The sequence below is a fragment of the Tupaia chinensis genome, unplaced genomic scaffold, assembly GCF_000334495.1.
Source record: "Tupaia chinensis unplaced genomic scaffold, TupChi_1.0 Scaffold000609_1, whole genome shotgun sequence".
Taxonomy (NCBI): Eukaryota; Metazoa; Chordata; class Mammalia; order Scandentia; family Tupaiidae; genus Tupaia; species Tupaia belangeri.
This window is the reverse complement of record NW_006160128.1, coordinates 3,017,971-3,036,168: the sequence shown is the minus strand read 5'-3', so window position 1 is coordinate 3,036,168 and position 18,198 is coordinate 3,017,971. Positions and strand designations below refer to the sequence as shown.

The 18,198-nt window shown below is 40.3% G+C and overlaps 1 protein-coding gene and 1 pseudogene across 6 annotated transcripts in view; both read left to right on the top strand.

Annotated features, from left to right (window-relative positions):
• The window catches only part of GARIN2 (golgi associated RAB2 interactor family member 2), a 40,128-nt gene extending 29,242 nt beyond the window's left edge, over positions 1–10,886 (top strand). For 3 of the 6 annotated variants that reach the window (XM_006158792.1, XM_006158793.3, XM_006158791.2), the window contains 3 exons: positions 4,195–4,223; positions 8,480–8,570; positions 10,759–10,886. In XM_006158792.1, coding sequence (XP_006158854.1) covers positions 4,195–4,223; positions 8,480–8,568 — 118 coding nt within the window. In that variant the 3' untranslated portion in view covers positions 8,569–8,570; positions 10,759–10,886. The remainder of the gene's footprint in view (positions 1–4,194; positions 4,224–8,479; positions 8,571–10,758) is intronic. The other 3 variants (XR_336025.2, XM_006158794.2, XM_006158795.2) reach the window with 3 other exon arrangements.
• A 70-nt stretch (positions 10,887–10,956) lies between these two features.
• Positions 10,957–11,902, top strand: LOC102474448 (small acidic protein pseudogene; annotated as a pseudogene).
• The last annotated feature ends 6,296 nt before the right edge of the window (positions 11,903–18,198 follow it).

Genomic DNA, 18,198 nt, shown 5'->3' with positions numbered 1-18,198 from the left:
TTAACTTCAGAAACAAAACTCAAATCAAAACCTCACAAGATAAACTTTTTTAAAATTTATTTATTTATTCCATGAGTGAGAGAGATAGAAGTAGAGAGACAGTGCCCTATAACAGAGTCTTGAATCCTCAGTTCATGCCAGCTGGGCCATGGCACATGTGTGCCTGGCATTCTCAGGGAGGTCTCTAGATGGGAACCTGGAATCTTTCTGTGTGTCATCCTCACAGAGCATCACGTTTTAACACAGCACAACCACCTGGCTCCCACAAAGTTAATTGTTTAAATCATTTCAGCTTCCCTATTTGTCCTTTTGTACATAACGAATGCCCTGAGACATTAGATTAACTTTTTTTTTTAAAAAAGGTTTCTGCCATATGCTCACAGGAGACAGATAGAGAGAGGGAAAGTAAGAAATCTCCCCTAGAGCGGATAGCCATGCTGCAATCCCTTCTCCCCTTGAGATTTTGGGCACGCACGTACACATGTCTGGCATGATTTTCAGGCAAACTCACAGAAACAGGACAGAAAACAGGCTATATTAAAAACATGTACTTTCATGTAGAAAAACTCAGAAAAGTATAGTGAATGGATAGAATCTACTATATGATAAAAATGCTACAAACACCATTTAGTTGCCATCAATAATAAATTTAGCTATTTAAAAAAAAAATCTAAATGCTGGCATTGTCCTGAAAAATAACACTTATAATTGCTGAAACTTGGTCACTGAAGAATTTTGACTTGCTTTAATGCTTTACATCCTCACATTTGTATTTCAAATGTACACACAGATGAAAATGCAAAAACTGTCAATACCTGATTGCCTGATTTTTCCCACTCACAATCATATACCTTTTGAGAATGAAATGTTTCCCGTCATAGTGGATTCTTAAGCACACCCTCCACATATGCGGTGAGCTAGCAGAATGTCTTTTAGCATAACCATTACATGTTTCGAATGGATAGCACACAGGTTGGTATCTTCAAAAAGACCAACCAGGAGCCAGTAGGTGGTGTGGTGGGTAAGGCACTGAACTCCCACATGGTTGACCATGGTTTGAGTCCTGGGCCTGGTGGCTTGCTCTCTCACTTTCTCTCTCTCTCTCTCTCTCTCATATCAAATTAAAGAATAATAATGGTAATAAATAAAAGTAAATAAAATAATTATTATTTAAAAAAAAAAAAGACCAATCAGATAAGACAGAGTTGTCTCCTGCAAGGCACCAAGAGCTTTGCTCTGCAAGCCAATACTGACACATTATCAACTATAGTCCCCAGTTCACATTTTATGTTATACAGTTCTGTGGGTTTTGACCATGTGTCCACCATTATATTTACATTCATTTTCCCCCACCCAAAATCCCCTCAGTATTAGACTGGCTCTTGCTTGTTTCTAAAATATTAAAAATTATATGAATAATTTAAATGTTTAGGATGATAAATGTTTTGCAGGTAGCAAGTTTTATTAGTCTCATTATTATGATCACTATTAGAAGTGGTGAGAAATAACAAAATTCACAAAATTTTAAAGATATAGAAGATCAGGGCCAGGAGGTGGTGTGGCGGTTAAGGCACTGGACTCGCACAAGGCCAACTTCAGTTTGAGTCACAGACCTGATGGCTTGCTTTCTCATTTCCTTCTCTCTCTCTTTCTCTCTCTCTAGTAAGCGCACATGCTCTCTAGCAAATAAAATAAAATAACAATAATAATAAATAAATAAATTTAAAAGATATAAAGGATCTTGTAGATGAGCAAATCTCAAATTCCTCAAGGCCCTGCCCCTCCCCTCTCTCAGCTCTGTGTCAGCTATCTGCCAACTCTTCAGAGGAGAAATAAATAGAAGAAGAAAAACAAAATGAACACATTTTGTTTCCAAGCAATCCTCTTAAGCCCAATTTCATCAAGCATGGATTCCTTTTTATTGCCTATTTGCATCATGAACATAATTACTAGTTAGAGTCTAATTTAAGAATGTTAATTATGAATGAACGATGTAATTCTGAGAAAGAATGGAATTCGCTGATGCTTTATCCCAGGCACATTTGTACAATTTAGTCAAGATTGAGAGGTTGACAAATAAGTTCTATGTATTACTTTTCTTCTCCAACATCATAGATTGCAGTACACTTTTTAACTGTGTACTTTGGAGCACTGAAAAAAAAAATTTAAAAATGACCTTGTTGAATATTCTGTCCTCAGATTCACTAGTCTTTAAAATGTAAATTGAGTAATTTAAATCTAGACCAGTGAGAGACCATGGAGACTTAACTCTACTGTCACTTTAGGCCCTTTAAAAGTGAAGGATTTACTTCCTAAAGCATTTATATTCCTCTCCATACCTTGACAGTAGTGCTACCTTGACTCTTGCCTTTGTCTTAAAGAGGATAATGGCAGGATTTTATTTTAATTCACACCTATTTTCTTATGGAACATTTACTTACATGTCTCAGCCTTTTGAAAACTGTCATTAAGCTGGAACTTCATTTAAATCACCAGACTTACTGGGGAAAAGCTATATGAATATCTATTTGCAAAGTCTTCATAAAATTAGTAACTTTAACATTCACGTTCTGCAATGGAAAGGTCCATTGCAGAATGTGAACTGAGTGGGATCAGCAGATGGTAATGATTAAGCTGCTGGATTTCCATGCAGTCAAGTACGATTCAAGTCCAAGACCCGGTGACTTAAAATTCATGCTGGGCACATGTTTGTGTGTGCCCAAAATTTCAAGAGGAGGGGCTGGCAAGTAGTGTGGTAGTTAAGGGTGTTGGACTCCCATGTGGTCAGCCTCGGTTTGAGTCCCAGATCTGGTGGCTTCCTTTCTCACTTTCCATCTCTCTTTCTCTTTTTCTCTCTCACTCTGTCCCTCTCTGGTCAAATTTAAATAAATAAGGATAAATAAAATAATTCTTAAATAAGTATCTCAAGAGGAGAATGGAGGAGAAGGGAATGCACCATAGTCACCCACCCCCTAGGAGAGGGGGGATGATTTCTCACTTTCTGTCTCTCTGGCAAGTGCACACGCCCTATCACAAAAATCTCTCTTAAAAAAAAAACTTGAATTGGTTGTATTTGTCCTTTAAATGGATCATATTTATGCCTTTGTAAATTTACTTGGGAAACTAAAAGTTATTCTTCCCAAACCCTTTGTTTTACTCAAACAACAATAATCCTAATATGTATTGAAAAACATAAGACTTGGTGAAAATAAAGTGACTTAAGTTAATGTTTCAGCATGTCAGTGAGGTTAGAGAATTTTAATTATTGTTACTAATTTTAAAAAATTAGAAATACAGAAAATAAGCTTCTTTATCACCAGACATATCTGAAAGTGAAATAGTCTGAAAAACTGACTGTTAGCCTCCTGTTTTAGTGAATAAACCATAAGACATGTTAAATGTAAGGTGTATCATTTGCCTGCAAGATTTCCAAGTGTTTAAAGCCCAGCAAGACCATGGAGATACTGGTTAAGAAGCTAGCAGAAGGCAGCAACTTCTCACCCCCGGTCTCTATGAGACCCTAAATTCCCACCATAGTCAACCCTATGTACTTAAGCCCTTGAGGAGCTTCTCTCAGTCTCCACCAGAAGAGAAAGGCAGGGAGGCACAGGAGGCCGGAATGCCCGCAGTCCCATGGGGTGAGGAATGCCAGCAGTCCCATGGAGTGACTAGTAATCTATACCATCAAAATAGGGGCAGCAGATAGCATGAAGGTTTAGGTACTGAATCTCACATGGCTGACTGTGAAGTTTGAGTGGCATGAACACCAGGTGTATGTGCATGTGTGCATGCTCAAAAATCCCAAGTGGAGAATGGGAGGAGAAGGGATTGTGGTGTGGCCATCAGCCCTAGGGGGTGATTTCTCGGCCCCCTCCACCCACCCCCTGTCTGTCTCAGTCTGGCGAGCACATGCACCTTATAGCAAAAACAAACAAAAATATGTAGGTTACATATTATTCTATACAATTCACTTTTATAGCTTTTATAGGTTGGATTGCCTGCATGGTACAGGCATGTAGATAATTTTTCTTCACTATGTGTTATCATCAATAATGGCCTAAGCTTGCTAAATAAATTTCATTACTACACGCTAAGCATTTAAAGAATGACCAGTTATCTCAGACCTAGTAACTCTTTTCTAAATATTTGTGGTTACACTGGCAAATTGTTGAAGTGTGCTGTTTATTTTTACAGGAACTTGAGAACCGATTCAAACACTTCAGGTATGGAACAAATTCCACTGTGTGTTTTATTGTGATCCTGGTATCCAGTAGTCGTCTCTGATTCCTGAAATACTAGACTAGTTAAGGGCGGAGGAATCCAACTTTATGATGCATTCCCTTTCCTGACTTTGCTCCATTCTGAATCCCACATTGGAAAAACTCTTCCTCAAAGCCTATCCTCAGAATATTTTCCAAGTGGCAGGCATTTCTTCATTTTCTTCTTCTGCCCCAGCTGAGTTCCTTTCCCAGTTCCCTGGACACGGACCTCCCTAAGGCTAGTTCCGCAGGCAGAATCCAAACTACAGCATAGGGACCTGCAGTCCTTGCCGAGGTGTAAGGGGAAGGGCCCACGACTAAATTTTTGGTAAATCCCAAATCATCTAGCTCCTCTTTTCTTCCTGCTCATATGTTTAGCCTCTGGCTCACTGTCAGGTGATACTATTTAATATGTGAGTTTAGGGAGAAATGTTCCTTTACATATTTTTGTGTCTAAGAATCTTTGTTCTTGTAACCACAAACTTTTGACATGGCAGCTGCCTTCCAGAGACGTCTCCTTTAGTTACTCAGTACCCTGGGAGATGGACTAGACATCAGCCCCAGTTGTACACAATGAAGAACATGATGGAAGGAACATACAGAAACAACTTAAGTGGAGAGGAAAAAAATAGTACTACTTCAAAAAGCAAGCACACTTAAAGGCAATTTTAGTCACACTTATAAAAGTCCTACCCAAAAAAACGCAGATGATTATTGGATAGAGTTTTGCGCACATGGGATTTGTCTCTGGGCCTTTCCACTGGCTTTGGTGTCCCAAAGTACCAGATATACAGGTCACTGAGATGTGGTCTGGCCTATAGTCCAACCTACGGTTTTTAATCCAAGGCCATTGTAGGGGAATGTTTTTGTCGTTTACAAGAAAAAGGCTAAGTGCCTTTTGCATTTTATAGCATTTTTATCAATTTCCACCCCAAACTGAATTTCATAAAGAAACGAAACTAAATTTGTAGTCATTTCAGAGATGTCTGGTACAGGACAAATATTTTTCTTATTTGCCAAAAGAAAGTAAATCTAGTGGCAGCCTGGTTGTTCACTAATGCTGCATCTAATTAGTACATTCTATGCACATTCTGAGATGCTCACTTACTTAGCCATGGAAATTAGGAAGTAATTGGGGCACTGGTACTATTTCCATCCTATGCATGTCTAATCCTTACACTTGTTCTCTGGCGCAAGCTCAATTTTGGGTAATTGAGCAAACATTTAATGCCTGTTATATGAGGCATTGTGGTAGGCTCTGGGAGAAATTTAAAGAACCAAAACAGGACATACATTATTTATTTATGTATTTAATTTCATTTGTTATTATTATTATTTTCCAATTTGACCAGACAGAGACAGAAAGCGAGAAAGCAAGCTGCCCGGTGCAGGACTTGAACCATGGTCAATCGTGTGGTAATCCAGCGCCTTTATCCACCACACCACCTGACAGCCCCAAAACACATTATCTGGTCTTAAAACATGTGCACAAGTAACATGTATCAGAATGTTATGTGTGCTTTAAAAGTAGAGAACCAATTCTTAGCTCAGTAGAGAAAATCATGAGACTCTGAAGGATGCAGTCTTTGAGTTAGAAAGGGAAAACAAGGGCCCCTGGGAAAAAGAAATGGTGTGAACAAAACACGCAAATAAGGAAGTACTGGGCGTGTTCAGTTTGGGAGTAGTGAGAGACAGCTGAAAATCAAGGCAGGCACAGCTATGGAAACCTTGGATCATGCTTGGAAGTTTGGGTCCTGGGACCAGCAGATGGCATAGCAGTTACATCACTGATTCCCACATGGCTGACCATAGTTCAAGTCCTGGACCTGGTGGTTTGAAAATCATGCCAGGTACATATGTGCACACATCCAAGATCCTGGAGGATGAGGGATTGCAGTGTGGCCATCAACCCCTGGGGGAGGGTGATTTCTCACTTTTCTTCTACTCTCTCTGTCTCTCCAGTGAGTACTATTGCCCTAATGCAGAAACCTCTGGAAAAAGTGGGAGGGTAGGACAAAAGAAAAGAACTGGGAATAATAATTTCAGAGACGTGACTAGGAGACAGTTTCAGAGACAACATGACTAGGAGGTGGTAAGTCCATGAAACGAGGTGGGAAAAGGAACTGAAGGACATTTGAAAGGAAAAGATGAAGAAATTAGCTATTAAACACTAAAGTTAGAATTAAAAGCCCTAGGAGGCCAGCCAGAGGGGTATGTTTAAGGCAGCTGGATCCTGGGGCTGGCAAATGGTGTGGTGGTTAAGGTGCTGGACTCCCACATGGCTGATCATTGTTTGAGTCCCAGACCTGGCAGCTTGCTTCCTCACTTTCTGTTTCTCTCTGGTGAGCTCATGTGTCCTATGGCAAATAAAAATAATAACTGATGATAGTAAATAAAACTAAATGATTCTTTACAAAAAAATAAAAAGGCACTTGGATCCCACATGGCTAATGGCACTGTTTGAGTCCCAGGTCTGACAGTTTGAGAAACGCATCAAGCATGTGTGCACATGTGCCCCAAATCCCAAAAGGACAGAGAGTTGGAGAAAGGATCACAGTGAGACCGTCCTCCATGCGAAGGGATGCTCTCTCTCTCTCTCTCTCTCTCTCTCTCTCTCTCTCCTCTTTCTCTTTCTCCTCTCTCCTATAAGCTCACACATCCTTTGGCAAATAGGAAAAAATAAAAAGAATGAAAAGCCCTAGGTTTAAGTTCTAACCACTACTTCCTTTGTTAAATGATCAAGTCGTTCAATTTCTCTAGGCCTCAGTCTCTGCATATATGGCTAGAGTGAGGGGATGAGGAGGGCATACTTAGCTCTCTCCAGACCGTTTTAAGCAGTTATGATCCTATAAGCTGATCTGTTTATATCCTGGTGGCCCATTTTTGCAAATCCAGCACGCACCTTGACATGGGGCTCTAGCAATCAGGAGCCTATTGCGGAAATACAGCAAATCCCACCCTGAACTTGTTAAATCACAAGGATGGTGCAATATGCAGAACTGACATGCAGTATTCTGCAAAGTATTAATGATTTTCCCCGTTTGTTTTCTTTCATGTGCTTTCTTGTTATCTTCCTACTTTTCTCTCGTGTGTGTCCCCATTTCTTCTGACTTAGGCTTGTATAGTTTTTCAGTTTTCCCCCTGATTAGCATTTCTTTCCCCCTTTTCACTCTCCTCTAAATTACTTTTCTCCCCTTTCACTCACTCTCACTCACACTTAGCGTTCTTTACCGCAAGAAAAGCAAAGATTTGTTGAGTCTTAATTCCTTGTGCTATTAAATTGAGTCTGAGAGTCAACTAAAAATGAGTTTGTCATTTTCATTTCTATTCTAGGCAGAAGCAGGATAATAACAGCTCCCACGGTAGTAAAACGAACTCCTGGTACCGTTAAGATAGTCTGATTTCACATCCACCTAACTCCTGGGCAATGCCAGATGAGGGCCGTGATCTCTTATTTACCTCTCAGACCTCTCAGCAGTTTGAGAAAACTGCCTTATCTTCCTTTCCGCCTGAGGTGCTGGGCTAAGTGGCACTTCAGATGCTCTGTTCTCATGAAAAGGCCATGTAGAGGCAGGGACCAGGCTACACTTACCTCTCTGGATCTGAGTCTTTCTCCTGTCTTGGCTTTTAACTTTCTGCCTTTCTAGGCTTTATTCTCCATGACTTTTTTTATTTCTTTACAGCAAGCCCAAGCAATAGATTTATCTACGATCCTATTGTATATTTCCAAAATCTAAAGAAATGAGACAAAGGTTAGAGGTCCGAGAAGAGAGAGGGGAAGAATCACTTACGGAATTCTGGCAGTTTTCTTCCACCCTCTCCCATCTTTCTTTTCCACTTTCCTCTTAAATATTGCAAATCAAATTCCTTGGAGTCCTAAGAGACCAGGTGCAATCCCTGTTTATGAAACCCAGGCTAAAAAGATAAAGGGAGGGAGGTCCCTACAAGGGAACCTGTATGTAAAGTCCAACAATGAGCTCCACTGGAAAAAAACACATTTTTGATAAGGTGGTTAGAATATAATTTGAATTTAAGACCCAAATTAAGTTCTCTCCTCTTCTGTGCCCCCCACCCGCCCCCTCCCACCTTCGGCTTTCCTCTTACTCACTTCCTCTCTTTAACGATCTGTTCCACTTTCCCCCCACTCTTTTTCTTTTTACCCTCTTGTTCTCTCCCTTCATATCAATTCTTCTAATTTCCTCAACTGGGTGCCTCATCAGTCTCCCCCTTTCTCAGAGGAACGGATGTGAGGAAAGAAAGTAAAACAGAAACAGACAAAGTGGATGGAGAAGCATCTAACACAACCTAAAGGTAATTTTTGAAAGTACAGAAGTCTCTTCAGATATAGGTGATAGATATGACGCTTTCTCAAAACGTTGTTAATAAATTGACTTTTTAACACTGAATCTTATTACTTCAGTTGTAGTAACAATACAGGTACAGCAGAATGTTGGGTTTGTTGTGGCTTCTACTCTAGAATTCATCATGGATTCAAAGGTCGCCTTAGCACAGGAAGAAGGGGCTTGTGGGAGGCACCGGAGAATTACAAGCCGCTGCTACAAGTGGGGTGCCTCTTTTCTCATCCCTGCACCTCTCTGCTCCCTCATCAAGCACTCTCCCGCCTGCTTTCTTAGATTAGTCATCGCAGTCCAGACCTCTCTCTTCTGTACTACACGGTTTCTTGCATACACTCGTGGAGCTTGTGCACTGCACAATGTCAGCACATCATTTACACCACCGTTTACACGCAGGCCATACCTGCACACACTGTACATGGCAGCCCTGACCGACTGTGTTCTAAATGTCTTTGAAACATTAGCTTTGCGGTGAGTTACTAATGAATGAAACTTCTGTAAGCCATGGTGATGTCACCCAGGAGCACAGGAAAAGTAGAAGCAACACAAAGAGCCATTGTGTCTTCTGGTGCCTCCTCTAACATAGCTAACAGTGTGTGCGCACATGTGTGCGCATATGTGTGTGTGTGTGTAAAGGCTGAGTTTAGGACCAGCAGATGGCATAATGGTTACGTCACTGGACTCCCGCGTAGTTGACTGTGGTTCAAGTCCCACATCCAATGACTTAAAATTCGTACAGGGTGCATGTGTGTGCATGCCCAAAATCCCAGAGGAGAATAAAGAAGGGGTTGTGGTGTGGCCATCCCCCCTTGGGGGGTGATTTCTTGCTTTCTGTCTCTCTGTCTCTCCAGCGATCCCACATGCCCTACAGAAAAAAATCTCTAAAAAAAAAAAAAAAAAAAAAAAAAAAAAAAAAAAAAAAAAAAAAAAACTTTCTCTTAAAGAAAAAAAAAAAAAAAAAAGGCTGAGTTCACAAAGATGAAGACAAGATCAGTAAACCAGGACTAGCCTTGGCAAGAACTCCTTGCCCATCTCGTCAGGGCTTTGCTGATAGAATCAAGCAAAGGTCCCTGTGCTAAGGTGAACTTTGAATCCTCTGTCTATACTTCTGTCACTCTGCCACCAAAGGCAGCTTAGCACTTGAGTACTTTGTTTATTAACAAGGCCCCACCAAGATGCATACCATGGCTAAGAGGTAATGCACCAGAGGAGAGCCACGTGGCCAAAACACAACAAATGTCCACACACAGTAACCCCCTGGCCTCCACATATATCCCTTATCCTGCACCTGTTCTCTTGTCACTTCTTTCCCCCCTTAAGAAGGTCCTTAACACTCCCCCTAATGTGTTCTATGGTGGTGTTGGGCAGTGGCAGGGAGGCATACAGAGTGACACATGCTGACTCCTACAGCCACCAAGCACTGCCATCTTTCAACAGGGCATAGGATTTAGAGAGGTAGCCCTTAAAGATAACTCAATATTTTACAACAATTTCATCCTTTGATTTATTCTATAACAATAAAATTCCAGTTTAGGGTCACAAAGAGATCTGCATATGCAAAAAAATTGCAAAAGGAAAAAAGACAACATACATACCATATTTCAATTTTACTTTTGAAATATAAAAAGTGGCTCCCAAATACTTAATTATGAACTGTGAGAAGAAGTAGATTTCTTTTTTAATTGTGGGAAAAAATTTGTTATGAATAAAGACATTCTGTTATTACAAATGAAGTAATGTGAAAGTTATTTGGGCCCTTTTTACAAAGAGCGTATTATCGTGTATGTAAATCTCCTGGTCAAATCTGAGTAGTCAGTTCAGCACAGATGAAGCGCTTGCTTGACGCTGTCACTCTCCCGCTCTCTCAGTCTCTGTCTCTCTCTGGTGAATGCATGTGCCCTATAGCAAAACTTTTTAAAAATTGCTTTAAGCTCTAGATTTAAGACAATAAGATTTTATATGTCCAATGGATCTTTATATAAAGAAGAAAAGTTATTTTATAAATGTAATTTTATTTATTTCAATCATTTACTTGTGTTTAGTTTTCAACCTTGTACTTAATGGTAGTAATTTTATAATATTCTATACTTCAGAGTTTGAATTAGATAAATTGACTGTTCCTTTTTTTTTTCCTTTTTTGTCAGATTAATACAAACTACTAAGCTAAAAAAAAAAAAAAAATCCCAAGCACAATTCAGAAAAAGACAACACAAGGAGAAAACAAAGCTGTGTCTTTCATGCGGCAGAAATAAAAGTTACTAATCATTAAGAATTCAAATCAAATTTCTTAAATTTTAATTCACTTAATTGTGGATATCTATTGTGAAGGAAGCTAGAGAACTATGCAAAACTATCAGCTTTTTCGATTCATAAATCCAGTTTTATCTATAGGGCTTCTTTCTGGGGGGGTCACTGGAGGAAAAATTGTTCTTCTCATTGGTTTTTTCTCATTTGGACACTCGTCCAACACTGTGCTGTTGCCAACACTGGACACCGTGAGGTCGATAAAGGTGGAGACCACATTCCTTCCACCTTTGTGTGCTGAGTACCTGCTGCTGAGAGACATATCTGTTGAATCTCAATGAGTGTCATTTTCATTTTCAAATACATTCTGAAAAAAATAAGTAAGTCCATGGGGAGTGGCACTGCTTGGGCCGGTGGCAGGTGGCCGATGGCTGGTGGTGTGGCTGAGGAGAATGGAGTGTGGGTTCAGCCTCTCCAGCACAGATTCCCACATCGATGAGCCCTGCCAGGGAGTCTCACCCACATGGGGTGAAGCGTTGAGCCATCTTGGATCCAGCAATTGGGAAGCAGCAGGCTTAGGCAATGAAGAGAGAAAACAGAAGGTCTTGAGATTTATGGGTGCAGGAAAGAAAGAACATACTGGTTGTCTGGTTATAGGAGATCGCAAGTCAACCCCTCACTTCCAGACAGCAGAAGAAGACAAGAAAATTAATGAAGAATTGGAGTCTCGGTATCAGCAAAGTATGGACAGTAAAATATCAGGAAGTTATTGACAACACTGTGGACTCAGCCTCAGTGAGATAGAAGATCACGATGGAGAAGGCAGTGTGGCTGTAAATGAGGATGATGATGATGATGATGATGATGATGATTCACCCGATCCTGAAAGTTCAGGTGACAATGCAAGTGAGTCAGAGTCAGAGAAAAGAAGAATCTGCTGAAGAACCCAAGCTACTGAACATCCTGATGAAGTGGAAGATCCCCTAAAACAAAAAAGATGCAAAAGGCAATTATAAAATGTTTGTTAAATCATGTGGTCCATAACTCCCGAACACTTGGTCTTTGTATGAAAAGTAAGTATTGTTATAATGCCCAGAGGAGGGCTACTTATAGGGCATAGACCTTTGTATTATAATTTTTAGAAAGGCCCTTTTAAATAATGACAGAGTGTTTGCTTTCAAATGCCATGGGTTACACTTTTATGGGCATGACTATATTCACTTTTGTAAAGAGTAAGAGTTGACAATACTCATCTTCCTTTCATGTTAGGATCATCAACCTTCTAACCACAACTTTGTACCTGTTCATCTGCAACATGAAGGAGACACTTTTGTTTGTGGTAGCTATTTCACCTTTTTTGTTGTTCATAGTTTTCTTTTATAAAAATTTGATACTGTGACGTGTTCATCAAAAATACTTTTTTTTTGAGAGAGAGACTTTCGCTATAGGGCATGTGTGCTCACCAGAGAGACAGAGATACAGAAAGAGAAAAATAACCCCCTGCTGCTGCTCCATTCTCCTCTCGGGATCTTGGGCACGAATGCACATATACCCAGTGTGAGTTTCAAGCTGCCAGGTCTGGGACTTGAAAAGCAGTGGGCCATGTGGGCATCCAATTATGCCACCTGCTGGTCCTACCTGAAAAAATACTTTTAAATTATACTTTTGCTGGGGCCGGCAGGTGGCGTGGTGGTTGAGGGCACTGGACTCTCACATGGCTGACTGTAATTCAAGTCCCAGACCTGGAGTCTTGCTTTTTCACTTTCCCTTTCTCACTCTCTCTCTCTCTCTCTCTCTCTCTCTCTGTCCCTCTCTCGTGAAATTTATATATAAATAAATAAATAAATAACTTAAATAAAATAATTATTTAAAAAATATACTTTGGCTGTAGTAGAACTATTTATCATGGCATTTCTGCTATCAGTCACAATCTAAAGTTGGCAAAAGATTAGGCGCTTAGTTTACTCCTCACTTAGTTTATTCTTCCTGACTCAGCTCCACTCTTCCAGACCAAAGCAACATGAGAGCAAGTACTTTCACGTTCGTTAGCTTAGAGTCACAGCTGCTGTAGATTTGGAGTGTTTTGATCCCAAGCAGTCTATAGGATATAGAGTATGTTGTGTGCTAGATTTTTTTTATAAAATGTGGACAATTTTTACACAAGAAATTATTTTCCTGGTCATTTAGTCACATCTATTTAGTAATATGTAAAACTGGAATTTTTTTTAAGGTAACAGGTGACCAAAGTTTCTTTTCTCCTTAAGGTCTAAATAAAGAGAAAGCAGTTTCCCATATTCGGTTGTGATACTTTAATCCTCATCTAAAAATAAGCAACAGGCTTACTGAACAAGAAGCTGAAACAAATTCTCTGGGTTTTATCCCAGTATTGTTATTTTGATTATCAAATTACTAAAAAAGAAGTATTTCTGATTTGATTGTTGCTTCTATTAGAGCGAAGTTAGAACGATCTCTTATACAGTTGATGTCTACAGTGGACTTACATAAACTGCATATGGGCTAGTCAATGGATCTGAAAAATTGGGTCTGAAACTCTTGTAACTAAATAACAAGTTCAAAGGCTTGAGTCAAAACTGTTAGTGAGCTGATCTATCACATATCTAGACACAGGGATGTGTGTTTAATGTGTTGAATTTCTTTCTTTTTTTATTATTTTTTTTTTTTGGAGAGGTTTTTGCTATAGGGCGCGTGCGCTCACCAGACAGACAGAGAGAGAAAGAGAGATAGAAAGTGAGAAATCACCCCCAGGGGGGATGGTCACGCCGCAATCCCTTCTCCTCCATTCTCCTCTCGGGATCTTGGGCACTCATACACACGCGCCCAGCATGAGTTTAAGCCACCAGGTCCAGGACTCCAACCGTGGTCGACTACGTGGGAGTCCAGCAACATAGCCATTACGTTAACTGCTGGTATTGATGTGTTGAATTTATTTTAAAAAAAAAAAATTAGTCCTGTCACTTGGGAACTTAAAATGTGTCAGAAGGATATAGCAACTAGAACGGGTAATTTCTGGTTTACAGAGTTTGTGTTGAAATATTTCTCACGTATCAGACCACCAAGGTTTTTGTTTCATTTTTTAAAAAAATTCTCACATAGTTTTAAAAGTGCTGCCCTATAGAAAATATTGAGTCTGCCTGGTAAGCAATATTTGTGACATTTAACAAATGACTTCTTTTGAAGACGTTTTGCTTTATTTGACAATTTTAGTTTGACCACTGAGTTTCAAATTTCTATTCTATAGGATTGCTTATTATAACAAATTTAAGTAGAAACTGAAGACCGATTTATGTTTTAGAATGGAAGAGGGAGGGGCCAGCAGTGGTGTCGTGGTTAAGGGCACTGGACTCCCACATGGGTGACCTTGGTTAGAGTCCCAGACCTGGTGGCTTGCTTTCTCACTTTCCCTCTCTCTTTCTCTGTCTCTCTCTGATAAAATTAAATAATAATAATAATTAATAAAGTTAAATAAAATAATTCTAAAAAAATTAATGGAAGAGGGAAAGAAACCAGTATTATCTCTTAAAAAATGAGTATTTTCATCATTTCACTGTTTAATTATGCTGAGTTGTTTGTAAGTCTTGGTTCTGATATGTAAATAGAAGTACTTTCCAAAATAACTATACTGGAAGACTTTTATTCTTCCTCTCTAGATAGATTCTGATTTTAATTGATTTATGTATTATTGGACATTAACAAAATTTAGGGTTGTAATAAATTTAGGTCTATTGGTCAACCCAGTTTCCCAGCACCACTTTAAACATGGCTTTTAAGCCTAAAATAAAACCAGTAAGCCAAGGGGTACTATTATTTTCCCTGTTCTACAGTTGATGAAAGTGAATCTTAGAGGATGAATTACTTGTTCAAGATCACTAATAGTAATAACGGCAATAGTACTTGAACCCAAACAGTTAAGCTAAAAACAAATTGGCAATTCACATTAGAATGCATATATTTAAGCTAGAAATAAGGGTAGTTAGGGTCCTTAAAAGGCTATAGAAATCTGTTCAACTCAAATTTCTCATAAAAAGCACTGGTATTTCGGGAAACAGCATTTAGCGTAATGGCTATGTCGCTGGACTCCCACGTAGTCGACCACGGTTCGCGTCCTGGACCCGGTGGCTTAAAACTCATGCCAGGCGCGTGTGCGTGCGTGCCCAAGATCCTGAGAGGAAAATGGAGAAGGGATTGCGGTGTGACCATCCCCTCTGGGGGGGTGATTTCTTGTTTTCTGTCTCTCTGTCTCTCTCTGTCTGACGAGCGCACGCTCCCTATAGCAAAAGCCTCTCCAAAAAAAAAAAAAAAAAAGCACTGGTATTTCTACTATGAACTGAGGTGCCACAGGGACTCTCCCACCTGGCCCCAGAAAGCCCTCTAGAATGGTGCACTTCAATATGGCAGCACTAGGCGTGTGTAGGTTTTGTGCACTTGGAATGTGGCTAATGTGACTGAGAAACTGGATTTTAGATTTCTCTTAATTTAAATTTAAGTTTAAAACCTGAAGCAGCATAGAATATATTTTTCCATTAAACACCTTTATTGTTCTGTTTGGGCTACATTTTTTACTTAATGGTTGAAAACGTAGCATCCAAATTGAGATATGCTATAAGTATAAAACATACCCTAGATTTTGAAGTTTTTGTTTGGAAAAAAATATAAAATATTTTACTAGTAAGTGTTAGATTGATTATATGTTTACACAATAATATTTTGGATATATTGAACTACATAAACATACTTAGAAATCAGTTTCATCTATTTCTTTTTGCTTTTTAAATGTGGTTATTAAATAATGTCTCACAAAATTACATGTGTGAAAAAAATGTGAGTCATGACATGTTTGTATTGGACAGCACTGCTGTACAGAAAAATCCCTTTGACCCTGAGCCCAGGAGATTCTTACTCCTCTCTTCCCTTCCACAAAGACGGAAAGAATGTGATTCCCCGCCTCCACCACAATCAGGTGTGAAAAAGGAGATTTCCATGAAACCAAGAAGTGGCTACCACTGGGGACATTTTAAAGTTAGGAATATGCAGAAACGATTTCTAATTTGGGGATAACTGTCTCAGTAGAGAAGCTGTTTCCTTAACACAGAGTATCTGGAACAAGTTCATTGTTCAGGAAAGAAAGTCTTAATTATGATCAGTACTACCTAGTAACAGTCCTTCAAAGGCAATATAGAGCCAGCTCTGTGACATAGCAGCAATGTGCTCCTCAAAAGAAGCTGAGTCCCTTGTGGCCACTGAGATTTGAATCCCCATCCCAGTCAGCCTAAAACACACTGGGCATGCTTGAGTGCCCAAGCCCCTACAACCTGGAAGACTGGAGGAATGGGATTGCGACATGACCAGACCTGTAGAGGAAGTTTCTCTCTCTCTCTGTCTCTCACATGCAGACGCATAGACTCTTATCACAATTTCTTTTAAAGGCGTTATAGGGGCCAGCATGGTAATAAAGATGCTGGACTCCCACATGGTCAACAGCAGTTCAAATTCTGGACCCAGTGGCTTAAAAATTAGGCCAGGTGCATGTGCATATATGCCCCAAATTCCTAGAGGAGAATGGAGAAAGGATTGTAGCATGGCCATCCCCTGGGGGCAGGGGGTGATTTCTCACTTTCCTTCTGTCTCTTTCCAGTGAGTGCTTACACCCTGTGGCAAAAATCTTAAAAAGGGGACCAGCAGTTAGCGTAATGGCTATGTCGCTGGACTCCCATGTGGTCGATTGTGGTTGGGGTCCCGGACCCGATGGCTTAAACTCACGCCAGGTGCGTGTGCATGTGTGCCCAAGATCCTAAGAAGAGAATGGAGGAGAAGAGATTGCAGCGTGGCCATCCCCCCTGGGGGGTTCAGCGATATAGACATTATGCTAACTGCTGGGAGGAGAAGAGATTGCAGCGTGGCCATCCCCCCTGGGGGGTTCAGCGTGATAGACATTATGCTAACTGCTGGTCTCTCACTTTCTGTCTATGTCTCTCTCTGTCTTTCTAGAGAGCGCACGTGCCCTACAGCAAAAACCTCTCCAGAAAAAAAAAATCTTAAAAAGAAAAAAGGAAAAAGGAACACCACAATATATATTGTAGTTGGTATACAACCATTTTGGAAAGTAGTTGGAAGAGTTTCATAAAGCTAAGACAATTCTCCTAGGTATTTATTGATGAAAAATGAAAACATGCTCATAAGGTATATGTTCAAAACAAGACACACAAATGGTCCTAGGAGTGTTGTTCATAAAAGCAAAACACTGGGCTACCCTGTAGCACAGAGGATAAGCCCTTTGCATAGGGAGCTGGATTCCACATGGCCAACTGTGGTTCAAGTTCTCTTTCTCTCTCTCTCTCTCTCTCTCTCTCTCTCTCTCTGTCACACATGTGTGGCAATAAAAGCAAGCAAACAAACAAAAACTGGAACAACCTAAATATCTATCAATAGATGAATGGTTAAACAAATTATGGTATGTTTATACTATAAGAATTTACTGAACAACTTACTTGTATATAGTTACCAAAAAAAAAAAAAGAAACTAATAGATGCAACGCAATGGAGAGAGAATGAGACAGAGAGGACAGTGAGAAAGCACTCTCTAGAGGGGAGGGCCACACCACAATCCCTTCTCTTCCGGCATGCATGCACGCACACCTGGTGCGAGTTTCAAGCCACTGGGTCCAGGACTTGCCCTTGTCAGCCATGTGGGCGTCCAGTGATGTAATAACTATGCCATCTGCTGACCCTAGTGTATACATTTATCAAACTAAATATTTTAAATGGAGTATTTTACTGAATAGAAATTATACCTCGGTAAAATGATTTTTAAAAAGATTTTCTCCAAGCCTCTGGCCTGGGGCATCTTTCTTCACCAGACAGAACACCCAGTTTTGGACTTCACTTTCTTGCCAGGTGGTGGAAGCAATAAGTCAGGAGAGCGGGGCTAGGTTAGGTTGACCATCAGACCTGGCTAAGTTTCCAAGGCCCTCCCAGTGGGCTGGGAATCAAGTCCTGGGAGTAGGCTAGGCTCTGAAGTGGGGTGGGAGTGAGATGTGCGCCCCCCTCCCCAACCTCTCATCTATGCGAGTTCTGCTGTGGATGGATCACTGGAGCCCCCTGGTAAGATGGGGGCTACTGTCCCAAGACAGCCTGAAGACTCTCCAGCCTCTCACCTAAGGGTGAGACAAGGCAAGGTGGAGAGCAACTCTGAGGCTTCCCTGAGCCCTGCGTTGCCTTCCAACGTCAGTAACGTGAAGCTGGTGGAGAAGCTAGAGCAAAACCCTGAGGAGTCCTAGGACATCAAAGCTACGGAAAGAACTTGAGCAATTTACTAAGCTCTG